This window comes from Protopterus annectens, chromosome 11.part0, assembly GCF_019279795.1.
Source record: "Protopterus annectens isolate FY-2018-M chromosome 11.part0, PAN1.0, whole genome shotgun sequence".
Taxonomy (NCBI): domain Eukaryota; kingdom Metazoa; phylum Chordata; order Ceratodontiformes; family Protopteridae; genus Protopterus; species Protopterus annectens.
Genome location: NC_056745.1, coordinates 1,025,589,725 through 1,025,604,389, shown reverse-complemented (window position 1 = coordinate 1,025,604,389; position 14,665 = coordinate 1,025,589,725). Strand labels below are relative to the sequence as shown.

Here is a 14,665-nt window from a genome sequence, read left to right as displayed (position 1 = left end):
TAAAGTGCACTATATATATATATATAATATATATATATATATATATTCACACACACACACACACACACACACACACTATATAAAGACAGAGACATATAGATATATACACACATACATGCACACGTAGCGCGCACACACACACACACACACACACACACACACACACACACACACACACACACACACACAGTTTATAACCTTGCCAACATTCTATATACATTAAAAAATACATTTTAACTGTTGGAAAATGAATGTAACAAAGACCAGCTTTTTACTGACATCGCCAAGCCTTATACCTGTAATGGAGTAACTTACTTAAGCTGACCTCTTACTCATAAGTTCTTTTCTTCATATTTGAATGTGGACAACCCACCTACGAAATGTTACCTCCAAGTCCTTCTCCCAAAGTTAATGACTTTGAATTTTCTTGTTCTTAATTATGTCTGATGCTTCATGGACCACTCCTTTTACTATATCCATCCCTCCCTGTATGCACTACCCAACTGTAACCATGTAGTTAAATGTTAAAGAACAGAATTTAAAACCATGACATTATTAATGAAACAAAACACAAATACAATACAAAAGATGTTCATTGTATTGCACAGCTGAGTTAGTTTACAATATGGTCAACAATTTCTCAAATATGTGGTGCACACAGTTTCACAAAATTCACACAGTGAACATATGTCTAAGTAAAGCAAAGTCCAGCAAGCTTTCCTTTTCTACAACACCACATTTAAGTAGTAAAACATCTTTTTTAAATATTCACTAAAATAAGTTGCAATTATGTATATACTTTCTTTCAATAATTAGTAAAATATTTATACTTAAACTATATTTCTATAATAATTACTAAGATGGAAAGTTTCTTCGGAATGTACAGTGAGATTGCATTGTTAAGTTATGAGGTACAGAGCTAAAGAAAGAAAGCTCAGTCTAAGCTAAAAATGAGATCCTATTAAAAGTAATATCTACAGAAGCCAAAATTGCTGAAAAAAGTTCTAGGCAGCAACCATTAAGATAAGAGTCATCATGTATGGTTTGACCATTACTCTCAAAAAGAAGCACTACATACCATAACGCATAACTTAAAGCTTTGTAAAATTAAATGTTGGTCAAACATAATTTTATCAATACAATTCTGAAAGCAATTCAAGTTTAGTAACAGTAGCAGCAATTACCACATAATGGAAATAAACCTTTAATTTTTCTTATTTGCCATTAAATATTAGTTGATATTAGTCTATCAAATATTTCAACATTTTTTGTGATAAATAATGCCACTGAAGACTGATTGCTTTTCAGTGTTTGTTCAGTATAAAAACTTGTCTTTCAATAGAAAGTTCAAAGATGTCTTTGCTCCTTATTTGTTACACAGCACAGGACTTCTGAATATTTTCAGGGGTTACGCTTTGCTCAATTCCTCTTGCAAAAAGTTTTATCAACTGGCAGTGGACCCTAGGAAAAAAACAAAATAAAAAATACATTAATATCAATGCTGCAATTAAGATTTAATTCAGTAAAAGGCACGGCTTTACTACTACAACAAGTTTATCATTTACTCATGAACATTTCACAACTAGATATAATAAACTGAGGCAAAGGCCACTTTACTGGGGAAACAAATTACACAGTACCACTATGTAAAAGCCATGAAACTAAGCAACACTAAGAACTGATGCTAAAATATCCTTAAGCATTTGCAAAAGCTGTATGCTTTCACTAATATGTGTACTGTCAAAGTCAACTCTGTGGCATAGAGGGATAATGCCCTACAGGCTTTACCCACAGTCAATTAGTGGCTCAGGCTTCTGAGGTACTGGCAGGAATGGATGTGCATGCTCACTCAGGCAGGATAGCATTCATTGAAGATGCTGCTGGAGGGGAGGTTTGGTCCACAAAGGGGAGTGGTCCTCAGATGTTGTCAATAAAAGCAGGGGTGGAGGTGTGGAAATAAGGGTAGGTCATACTAACCCCATTTAGCAGCAAAAGCAATTGTCTGCACTACCCCTAGGATGCCTTTAAGATCCTGGGTGGCCCCAGCTTACTCAAAATCCTGGGGAAGAAGGATGAAGAGCAGGAAGACCCAATGATGGATGGGAGCACTGGGATGGCCACAATGAATAAAGCAGGGAGGAGGGGAAGAAAACACAATGAGTGTACTGCTAAATAGTCTGGAATACAGCTTTGGAATGTTGTCTCACTGTCTCGCTAAAAATGCTAAAAGCACATGCAGCACAGATGTAAAGTCTGTACAAAAAAAGATCTAAAAACGCATCTACTGTTAATAAAGTCACAAATAACAGCTATACGATAAAAAGGCTATGACATAATCTGCACTTCATGTAATATTTACAAGTTCTGCAGCAGAAGAAGAAACAAAAAATAAAGATTAGATGTTTTTAGTTTAAATTTCTTGTTTACAATATTTTGGTTAAGGATTCAGAAGCTCACCATTAGGGTTGCCGCTTGATCACTGAGCTATAATACCTCCATTCAGCGTAACTGAGCAATTCAGAAAGTGGGCTACAAATGGAGTCCTGACAAACAAGTTTTCATTGGTCCATGCTAATGCAAGGGTGAGTAATGCTAGGGTAGTGATCATTAAGCATCCCTAAAAAGTGCAGTTTAATGCATTTAATAGTATAGAACAAAATGTACTATATAGGTGTCAGTGCTTGCTATAGCAGCTACAATGGTGAGCTACTGCACCTCACCACACATTTTCTATGCAAGGAGTGTACAGCACAGCAGCAGTACTCTAAATACTTCAGTGCACTATGCTGAGCCATAAGGCAGCCCATCCTGGTGCTTAGCAGTGCATAGTGCATTACTGCACTCTTAACATTTAACTACTGCAGATCACTGAACTAGGCACAGCTGCTTCTTTACAGAGACTATCCAGAAGAAAATTCTGATTAAGTTACTTGTTTAAAGTCGTACAATAGTCAAATGGAGGATCAAACTTGGGGCTAAAGAATAATGCCTGATAGCTTACTTTTAAGTCATGCTCTACCATAATGCCTTATGCCTAACTGCTATTAGCCCTGTCAGCTAAAAGCAAGATTTTCTGCTCGAGTCTGTTGGCATTAGGGTAAGATGTAAACCCACAATGCTAGCAACCCAGGAATGACTAGTAACCGTGTAAGCTACAGGGATGTCCCTGAGGCAGGTTTGAACTGCTGATGGCCGCTTTGCTTACTTCATGGGAAGGGTCTGGATTTTTGTGGCACAATGCTTCTCTCTGGCAGGTGCTACAGAGGAGTATTAGTGTCAAACAAGCATATCTATGCTCAGATGGAAAGGTGAACTTCAGCACATACTAGAGGGAGTGTCCATGGGCACAAATTTACATCACTGCATTCCCCTTCCCTTAGTGAGATACAATGCATAAAAACATCCTTGCAGTTAGGACTGGATCTCGCATAGTCAGGATACCTTGATTTCATCCCGTGTCCCCTGAAGATGTTTAAATGCACTGTGATTCGTGCTATGTTGGCAGCCCCAATCTGAGGAGTGTAAATTGGTGGAGGATTTGGGGGAAGAAGAGAGACTAACCACCTAGGGTTGCTACCTATTACGATTTCTTCCCAAGTCAGGAAATTTGGGTCATTATTATGAAATCTAGTTTCAGTGAGTGCTTGTCAAACATTTGGAGGATTTCCTATTTGTATTTAAATCATATTGTCAGATTAATCTCCTTTTTTTTTTTTTACTGGTATCTGGGAGGTGTGAAAAGTGACCATCAGCAGGCAATTATATTGATTAAAATTCATTTTGGATTCAAGTAGAAAGGCACAAAGCCTAAAAAGTCTGAGACTTTTTTATGAAAACAGAGCAATTTATCTGTCATTCAGTAACTCTTTTTGCTCGCTATATATATATATATATATATATATATATATATATATATATATATATATATACTTCTTGTCTTCAGTACACACAATACTGTAAATATGAAATAAATCTTATTCAGGAAAATTGCAAAGTACACTTTATAAGGTTCACAGGAGGTTACTAGGCTAATGGCCCTAGGGCCTTTACAACCCTAGCCATGTTATATCAGTGTTCCCTAACTGACATGGTTAGATGGTCAGATACAGTGTAACCACATTACTTATTCCTGTACCCACTTTCTCAGTATGCATTTCTAGACATCCATTCTTATCAAGTAATAGTTTAAACAACTATATTGTATACTACACAATATATACATTCTAATATGCATAGGAGTATTAACATTTCCCCCACATAACCACTAGAAACATCCTATCGTACTCCCTCCTAATAAATGCCCATATTACATAAGGACACAATTGAATTGGATTACATGGCTAGGCTTATAAAGACCCTGGTGGTTGTTAGCCTAATATATAACTATAAACCTATGAACCTAAATATAATGAAAATCGACTAACATATAATATATATAAATGGTCTTAACTAACAAAGAAAATGTCTTCCATTAAACAAAAACAGGATCCATATACATAAAAATACAACATCCAAAATGACTGATGAATGCAAAGGCTCATATTTTAGACTATTCATTAGAAAAACACCACATACACAGCAAAAAAATGCCTGATGAGTATATACACAAACAAGACCTACTGTGCATGTATAAATAAGAAAGTGTGGCAAAATACTCAGGTGCAAATAAATAAGCAAAGCAGCAGAATTGTCTTGAATTTATGCCAAGCACAACATCAAATGCTATAAAATGCAGGACTAAAAACAATTGTATACAAGATTCAGAAGAGTCGTGAAGCACCCAGGTGTTACCTAGCGTGAACTTCCTCATCTTTAAAAAGGCTGATTCAGTGTTCCAGAAGTAAAGCTCAAAACAAAACCCTCATGAAGAATTAATTAGTGTAGTCAGTCTAATTTATAGGTCTCCTTCACTCAACAATGCTAACTTTGGCAACCTAAACGCTGCAAGTGACATTAGGCTTGGGATGTGAAAACCGCAGCACACAGTCGGGTAAAGCAATGCATACTACTACTACATTCTTGCATAAAGAAAACACTAAATGCTGTGAATTTCTGTAACTGTATAGAACAAATAGAGTTACTGTATCCAAGTGTTCTTATTGTGATACCTCCAAAAAAAAAACATACTGGTGTGTAGCAGCAAACACACATATGTGACTCGATACTGCAAACTAACTTCAAATTTCTATAGAGTTGGGTACTGAACAGATAGCCAGCATAAAAGACATTGCAAGTTGTTAACAATAATCACAACATTTTGTTTGTGTCTTTCGGCTTTTCCTGGTTAGGGGTCGCCACAGTGGAACTCCAGTCCGCTAATGATTGGTAGCTGATTTTTACGTGCCAAGTTACCAGCCCTGACACACAACCTTCAACGAAGGTACGCCCATTCACGCATGTCTCCACGCAGAAGACGCTCTAGCTGAGAATCGAACCGGACAGCGTCTTACTGTGAGGCGACAACGCTACTGCAGCACCACCACCGCAGGTTAACAATAATCACAACATTACTTTTTTTTAAATACTGCCAGCTACCTGACACTTAGCAAATGATCATTATGAGTTTGTGCTTAACAGCAAATCTTTGTGGTTGAGCTCAGTTTTCTGAATGCAGTATATAAATGTTGCCGACCATCACTCAAAAAGTAGTTTACACTCATAATGGAAACCAGAAGACAAAGGAAAGGAAAAAAAATATGAAGCAATGAAGCTATGCCAGTTTGTTGAAAAGTCATATCGTCAAAACCCATATGGTCGAAACCTGTGGTCGACAGTGCAGTTAACTGAAAAACTGACAAAGTCACAAAACACCCACTAACAAAACAAACAATTGTTTTGCAGGGGGATAAGCCCCCATACCCTCTGCTAATTATTTATTCATCTCCGAGATCACACTACAGTTGAGAAAGGGCATATTCTCCAATCCACACTGTACTGCTATCTAGTCAGAATGGTGCAATGAACCAAACTGTTGATCATATGGGTTTCGACAATTTGGTCACTTGATAAACTAACAGACCAAGAGCAACACATTAACTGGAAGAAACCAAATGAATAATTATCAATCACAACTAAAAAATTCAACCTTCACATCGATCACATCATATCCAAAAACAGAAAATTTAGTATGCTACACATAGCCGGCTTTAGGCACCAGCAAACTCTGCGGTCTCTGGCGGCCCCCAACCACAGTAAGTTGTCTTATCGTGATATTTTGTAACATATCTGTCAAAACAACAAAAGATACCACAGCAATACTGTGTACTTAATAAACCAGATGGGTAATAACTCTTGTTTATATTGCCTTTAAAATTCAAAGATATCTCTGGTTATAGTAACAGTATTTTATCAAGCAACAGGCTTCACAATTCAATGAAATATTGTATGGCTGACATAGTACCCCCGGTTTAGTTGCACTCTGCTAGTGGACATTCACTCCACTAAAATTAACATAGCCAACTTAGATACTTTCAATTTCCGTGGCTGCAAGGGAGCCCCCTTAGTCATCCTTCACTATGTGGGGGGCCCCTTTAATCATCCTTGACTGTGTGGGGGCCCCACAAAAGCTGCTGTTGGTTGGGGAAAATGAGGAGGAAAAAAAATGCATTAATTTCCTGACTATGCTCTTTAACCCAAATAGGTCTGTGATATAACCCTGTTAGGATAAAGCTAATAATGAACTTAAGCAAGATGAGCACTAGAGAGATCAGCAGTGACTGATACCAGTGCAAACGTTGGGAGTTTAAGAAAAGCTGATGCTTCTGATCTTCAGGGATGGTTTTCCCTTTCAGGGAGTTTTCTAAACACTGTCAGAAAACCAGATATTACAACTTCTTTGCAGAAAATTTCAGCACAATACATATAATAGCAGAATAAAGATTTAAAATCAGGAACATGTTTTAATTATTATTGTAATTCAATTAAAACATTAATAGTATAATACCTTTTGCATCAATATGCATTTTTGGACAGTAACTATGAAACTCTGAAATCTGGATTTATTGACAGTCTGTAATCCTGAATGATTTACAAGCAAATCAAACTTTTTACGAAGCATAGAGCAAAATTATGATAAAATCAAGGAAAGTCTCTGAAATCTGGGATAGTGACAGGTTTGCATTACTCCTCACTGAGGTAAATAAAAGTGACTTACCCCTGCTGCTGTTTGATGACTGTTAAATTGCAGTCACTGATCTGGTGTGCCAATACCAGTGTTGCACAATGTATTGCTGAAATAAGTGCAACACTAGTACTGCTATTGTGTGTGTGTGTGTGTGTGTGTGTGTGTGTGTGTGTGTGTGTGTGTGTGTGTGTGTGCGTGCACGTGCGTGTGTGTAAAACCTAACAGTGATTTTTATCTGTGCACACACCCAATAATGCCAGGGCACAGAATATTCTTCTGAGTATCAGTAAGAAATGTAGCTAAGAAATAATTATATTTCATAGGTAATGAACATAATATATCACAGATCATTCAAACACTTAGATCTTCTAATAGTCTGGGGTCTCTACAGGGGGCTCCCTTAATCGCCCTTGACTGTGTTGGGGTCCCACAAATGCTGTTGCTGGGTGGGGAAAAAATGAGGAGAAAAAAATGTATTAATTTTCTGATTATGCTCTCTAACCTGAACATGGCTGTGACAAGACCCTGGTAGGATAAAGCTGATAATGGCCTCTGCTCTCAACTGCATCCATTCTAAAACGAGCTCTGCTCAGATGTGTGTGTACAGAAAACTGCTGTAGGTTATGTGTGTGTGTGTGTGTGTGTGTGTGTGTGTGTGTGTGTGTGTGTGTGTGTGTGTGTGTGTGTGTGCAATCATTTTTTTTCACTTTCCTCATAATCACACCTCAAGCATGTGTACAGGTAGCTGCCTTTGAAAGTTTGGGTTAAGGAGTGAGGAGACGTGGTATGTATACGTATGCCACCAGTCACTTGAAATACAGGACTGTGACAGTTTGAACCTCATCTCAGTCTGACACCAAAGGGATGCATAGGCAGGCAGTTCCAAAACAGGACCTGTGTATCCAGACAACAATTGGCTTGTTAGTTTATTGTGAGTTACTGTTTTGTCATCATTGAACATTAAGCCTTTGGTACAACTTCTGTCTTAATTGAAAAAAAAAAAATAAAGACTGAAATTATTTTCTTAATCCTGATTCTTATTTAGGCTACCATTAGATTAAAAGGTTGGAAAAATGCTCTAAACATATTTCAGAACATGCACAACACAATGGCTTATGGGGGCTCTGGCTTAACTGAGTTATTTCCTAAATGGTTATTACTATACTTACTTTGTGAAGAAAGGTGTGTTGAAAGGATGCAAGGAAAACTAAAACTGAATAGCAGCACAGTTTCTTTCTTTAATCAACATTTCTGTTCAAGCCATCACTGGATGAAAAGGTTTTATTAAAAAAAAAAAAAACTTTAAAATGCACTTCAGAGCACACAGAAAGTTATGGCTTCTTGTAAAAGCTGAAGAGAAAAGTAAAATGTGAGAAATGGAAGAAAAAAGTAGTGTGTGTGTTATAGAGAACCCAAGATTTGGGGGGGGGGGCAGGGGATGACCGGAGGATATGGTTGAGTGGTGTGTGTGTGTGTGTGTGTGTGTGTGTGTGGTTGCAGGGCACCATTTCACAAAGTCCAGACCTGTATATACAGTTGCTGCAATGTATCATTGGTGGATCTAAATTACAGTAAATCTAAATGCTCCTTTGTGAGATGGGCCTACATAGTGTATTAGATGGGCCTGTTGTAATGTAAGAGCACTGTAGCTGCAAGTCAGTCTGTGATTACTACTCCTAAAAGAGGTTGCTTAGGAGGGGAGCCATTGACAGGGTGATATGTAGACTGGAAATGTCTAGGGGCCCCCAACTTGACATCTGCTGGGGGCCCCCAGAATGCTAACACCGGCCCTGATGCTACATAAATCTAAACCATTTGTGACTGCAAAAGAAGCTATGCTAGCAATATAAAATAAAAGTAAATATTCCAGCCACAGGAAGCAAATGAATACTAAAAAACTTGTTTAATAACACAACAGACTTAACGCTTTCACCTTACATATAACAGGCTTCTTCAGAGTCAATTACAATACATCTAGCACTCTCCGTAAGTAACCCAGTGTAAAGTATGCATCCAATTAAATACCTCATCTCATTTAAAGACATACAACACAATTCAATACATTTAATGTTCATTTGTATATAACAAACCAAAAATATTTTTACAAAAAATTCATATACAAAACATTTTTTTAAATTGTTGCTGTAAATATTCAACATGTGCAAATAAGTAGACTAGGCACTACTTGTTTTCATTTTTCTATACAACCAAAGCCCTTTATTTTAATATTGGTATCAGTGAAATAGCATCAAGTCCTGGAGCTACTGTGGCACTTAGTCTAGGTTGCCATTTTACCTCTCTTGCCTCAGCCTCGAATTTTTCATGTCCCCCATTTTCTTACTGCACCACTCTATCACAAAAAAAAAAATATTTTTTAAACTCAATGCATGTAACACTGTGAAGATAGAGGGCATTATGCACATCTTTGTTTTCTAAGGTGCTCACTTATTCTATCCCTGAGCCTACGTGTGGTTTTACCTATGTAAAATCCAGGGCAGGAGGTACAGGTTGCCAGATAAACCATGTTGGTAGAGTTGCAATTATATTTACCAGGAAATTTTAAAGTCAAGTTTAAACTAGTTACTGATACATACGGGCCATCATTAATGAACTTGCAGAATCTACAAGTCCCACATTTAAACATTAGTGATCTATATTGCTTTGTTCTATCTTGGTTTCTGTGCCCTTCCAAGATATTCTTTAAATTTCTACTCCTGCTATAGGTCACTAAGGGCTTGTGCCCAAGTTTCACCTTTGTTTCTTGTTCGAAACTCAAGTCCCAACTTTTATAAATTATGTTAACTATAGTCGGGATGAAGATGTTGTAGTACCGAAGCACAATGGGATCCCCTTCCCTACTTTTGTGTGTAACTTCTTGTGGCCCCCCCCACCCTTTTGTAATATTGGTGGTTATATTGCATGCCTCTTTTCTTTTATTTCATGTTTAACTTTAGTCAAAATCTTTAGTGGGTAGCCCCTCTCAAAAAACAAACCTATCAAAATGTATAGTTCATTGTCGAAAGTTCTCTCATCACTAATGAGCCGAGAATACCTCACCACCTGTCCCTTTATTATGCCTCTTTGATACTGGGGATGACAGCTGTTGTAATGAAGTAGAGTATTAGAAAAGGTTTCTTTCCTAAAAATAGTACTATGAAGCTTGTCATCCTCTTCACTAACCCAAAGATGTATATCCAGGAAGTCTATTTCTTTAGGACCCCATCTACTAGTCAACTTCAAAAATGAAGTTGTGGAATTCAAGTCCTCCACAAATGCTATAGCTTCCTTTTCATTCCCTTGCCATAAAATTAGGATGTCGTCCAAGAATCTGTTAGAGGTTTTGATTTTCTCCATATAGAGGGCGTCAAAGATGTGTTTTCTCTCCCATTCCAGTAATACCAGGTTGGCAAATACGGGGGCACATTTCGCCCCCATAGCCACACCTGATATCTGGTGGAATAACTCCCCACTCAAAGGCAAGGAAATTGTTTCTCAGAACAATTTCCATGATTTCCACCAAACAACTGACTTTGGTCTTGTCAACCTTCTCACTTTTCAATAAACTCTCCTGAAACATATCAAGCCCACTATCACGTGGAATTTTATTTAACTATGCTAGCAATAACTATATATATTTTTTCTTACAGTGCTCCTTAAACATGTCTCTTCCTCTGTGTTTATTAATACTTTTAAAACAGAAAATGCATGTACTGGTAGTCTGGCTCCAAATAGTGCAACGAAAAAGCATACTTATTACAGTACAATTTTCTACCTTTAGGAGCATTTGGGAAACACAGCCTTACATATCAAAAGAAGAAGAAAATAGTAAATTAATTAAAAAACAAAATCTTTATACAAGTTCTCTCATGTACAACATAACTAACAGAGTAGACACACACACACACATTTAGACTAGTAAAACACTGTATACAAAATGCTGAAAATGTGCACATCTGCCCCTTCATTCCTGTTCATTTAGTAATAACACTGACAGAAGGCCAAAGAAAAGTAATTCCCAAGGAACACTTGGAAGATCAAGTAGTTTTTTTTCTGTTGACTAGAAATGTCTCAAATAATGGGATATTATGAATGAGAGATTAGCAAAAATCTACAAAATAAATTTTGATGAACAGAGGACATAATTACCACGGCTCCGACTCGGCCAACTATTTCTCTAGCACAAAATCTCTAATTGGCTGGGCTAACCCGGTATCCCAAGATGCACCTTGCCCTAGCCCCAGATCTCGTTTGCAACCATACCAATCATAACCCATACATAACCAACACTGGAAGAAATTCCAGCCAAGAAAGAAAAGGCAACTGACCTTGAAGGGTTCACAGAGCCAATGCTCCTCCAAATCCTCTAGGAAGGGGGCAGGTGGGAGGGTACATAAGAATGTAGGTGAGATGGACCACATACATCGATCGTTATGGTGAGTACATAACTAACTGATGTTATGTGGTCCTATCTCGCCTCCATTCTTTACTCATGGGACAGCGTCCCCAGCACCTCTATCCTGGGAGGCTCAAAGAAAGATACTCCTGAGAACCGTGGAACCAAAGGAAGCCTGGCCCCTAGAAGCCACGTTCAGCTTGTAATGAGTGATAAAGGTGTGAGGAAAGGCCCAGGTGGCCACAGCAGAAATATCATCCAGTGAAAGCCTGGCATGGAAAGCTATCGATGTGGACATTGCCCTGGTAGAGTGAGCTCTGACAGGAAAAGGTAAACTTCTGCCTGCTTCCGAGTAGATGAAGGAAATACAATCTTTAATCCATTTAGAAATTGTACACTTGGAAACAGGACAACCTGCTCTGTTCTCTGAAAAGGACACAAACAGCTGATCAGACTTCCTAACCTGTTTAGTCCTTTGTAAATAGAACCTCAATTGCCTGTGCACATCCAACTGATGGAACCTGAACTCTGCTTTATTGGAAAAATTTGGAAAGAACACTGGTAACTCGATAAATTGATGGAGATTAACAGTGGATGACACCTTTGGAAGGAAGGATGGGTTAAGTCTCAGTGAAACTCTGTCCTTATGAAAGGTCAAATACGGAGGTTTAATGGACAGAGCTTGAAGTTCTGATACTCTTCTGGCCGATGTAATGGCTATCAGAAACGCCATTTTCCAAGATAAAAATTTCAGTTCACAGGTGGCAGCTGGTTCAAAGGGTGATGAAGTGATAGTTTGTAGCACAAGGTTTAGGTCCCATGGCATGACAGGCTCTGACACAGGAGGGCGAAGTAGCCAAGCACCTTTCAAGAAGGCCTTGCAGAGTTTATGGCCCATAAGAGAGGGTTCATAAGATGTATGGAAATTGGAGATTGCAGCCAATTGCACTTTAATGGTAGCGGGCGCAGAGCCCTGACAGAAAAGCATGGCTAAAAAATCTAAAACCGATGGAATTGGGGCTGTGAAGGGGTCCAAACCTTGGGCCTGAGCCCAAATGGAGAATCTCTTCCATTTGCTGGAGTAAATTTTCCTGGTAGAAGACTTATGAGATGAAGACAAGATGTGTACCACCTCCGGTGAAAAGGAATGCTGTCTAACTAGTGACAGAAGTGGAGTAGCCAGGCTGTCAGCCTGAGGGTTCGCAGTGATGGATGGAGCTGGCCTGACATGTGAGTCAGGAGGTCTGGCACTGGGTCCAGAGTCCAAGGACCATCTACTGCATACTTCTGAAGAAAGGGGAACCATACTTGTCGAGGCCAGTGTGGAGCAATAAGGATCATCCTGCTTCCCAAGGATATGGCTTTCTGAATCACTCTTGGTAACAGAGGAAATGGAGGGAAAGCGTAGACCAGACCGGGAGGCCAATCGTGGGCTAGAGCGTCCCTGGGTGACTCCCTCTGTGGGGCGATCAGTGTGAAGTACTTGCTGCATTTGGCATTGAGGGGACTGGCAAAGAGATTGCAGCAAGGCTGACCCCACCTGTTGAAAATTTGAACCGCCACTCGGTTGTTCAGAGACCACTCGTAAGGCATCAGAATAGCTCTGCTCAGCCTGTCCGCTATCACATTGGACTTTCCCGGACTGTGCGTTGCCACTAAGAACCATTGGGAAGATACTGCCCAATGCCACACTCGCATGGCCTCTCTGCAGAGGGGATAAGACTTGGTTCCCCCTTGCTTGTTCAGGTACCACACTACGGACATGTTGTCCAAGTGAATCGCAATTGTTCCCAGAGGTAGAGAGTCTTGGAGTGCTCACAACGCTAGAAACACCGCTCTCATCTCCAGAACATTGATGTGCAGATGTACCTCGTGATCTTGCCACATGCCTTGGACCGTCCTGCCAAGATAATGCCCCCCCCCCCCCATCTGGGAGGTGTCCGTGGTCACCGTGGCCACTGGAGACATAGGAATCAAGCTCCTCCCTTTGTCCAGATTGGCGGAACGTAGCCACCAGTGGAGGTCCTGTTTGCACCATTCCGTGAGAAGTATCAGGTGGGAAAGAGGAAGTTTCTGAAATGACCATTGGGCGGAAAGGAGCCATTGCAGAATCTGCATATGTAACCTGTCCAGAGGCACCAGCATGATGGTGGAGGCCATGGAGCCCAACAGTTGGAGAACTAACCTGGCTTGAACTCTTTTGAGGGGCAACAGTGCATGGATCTGAGACTGCAGCACTCTTATTCTCTCTTGTGGCAGAAAGGCTCGCATCTGAATTGAGTCTAGCTCTGCGCCTACAAAGACAACATGCTGTGAGGGCAGCAAGGCAGACTTTTCCCAGTTTAAAGTAATTCCTAACTGTTGACACAGTGCTATGGTAGTCTCCCTGGCCTGAACGAGCAGATGCCTGGTGGGGACGATGAGAAGCTAGTTGTCCAGATAGGGAAACACCTAGAATCCCTAACGTCTCAGGTGAGCTGTCACCACTACCAAACACTTGGTCAACACCCTGGGGGCTGTGGTGAGACCAAAGGGCAGGGCACGAAACTGGAAGTGACTGGCTCCCAGCCAGAAGTGTAAGTGACTCCTGGACGCCTTGTCCATCTTGATGTGGTAGTAGGCATCCTTGAGATCGATGGAGCACATCCATACTCCTTTTTCCAGCAATGGAAAAATGGACTGAAGCGTGACCATTCAGAACTTGGACTTCAGAACATAGTGATTCAGTCGACTGAGATCCAGAATGGGTCTCAGGTCCCCTGTTCTTTTCGGCACCAAAAAGAGTCTTGAGTAAGTACCTGATCCGATATGGTCTGAGGGGACTGGTTGGATGACTCCTTTTTCTAGCAGCTTTGTAACTTCTAGTGCTGCTTGATCCCACTGACTGGGTGGGACGTCTGGGATTTTTCTGACTGGAGGGGGTGTTGATACGAAGGGAATAGCGTAACCTCTGGTAACTATTCGAAGCACCCAACGATCCTGGGTGATGCTTTCCCAGGCTTCCGGATGCAATGAAATTCGGCCCCTGACTGGCTCCGGAACAGCACAGTCAGGCAACGCCTCAGAAGCGCTGGAAGGAAGATCCGCAAAAGGAATCACGGTCTCCCGAGTTGTGGGGGCCTCCTCTGCCTCTAGGATGGCGTCTTCCA

At 40.1% G+C, this 14,665-nt stretch overlaps 1 protein-coding gene across 1 annotated transcript in view; it reads right to left on the bottom strand.

The window, feature by feature from the left end:
- Window positions 1-575: 575 nt before the first annotated feature.
- Window positions 576-14,665, bottom strand: part of CERK (ceramide kinase) — a 606,813-nt gene continuing 592,723 nt past the window's right edge. Inside the window, exon 13 of the mRNA XM_044087264.1 lies at window positions 576-1,461. Within this exon, the coding sequence (XP_043943199.1) occupies window positions 1,374-1,461 (88 nt within the window). The 3' untranslated portion in view covers window positions 576-1,373. The remainder of the gene's footprint in view (window positions 1,462-14,665) is intronic.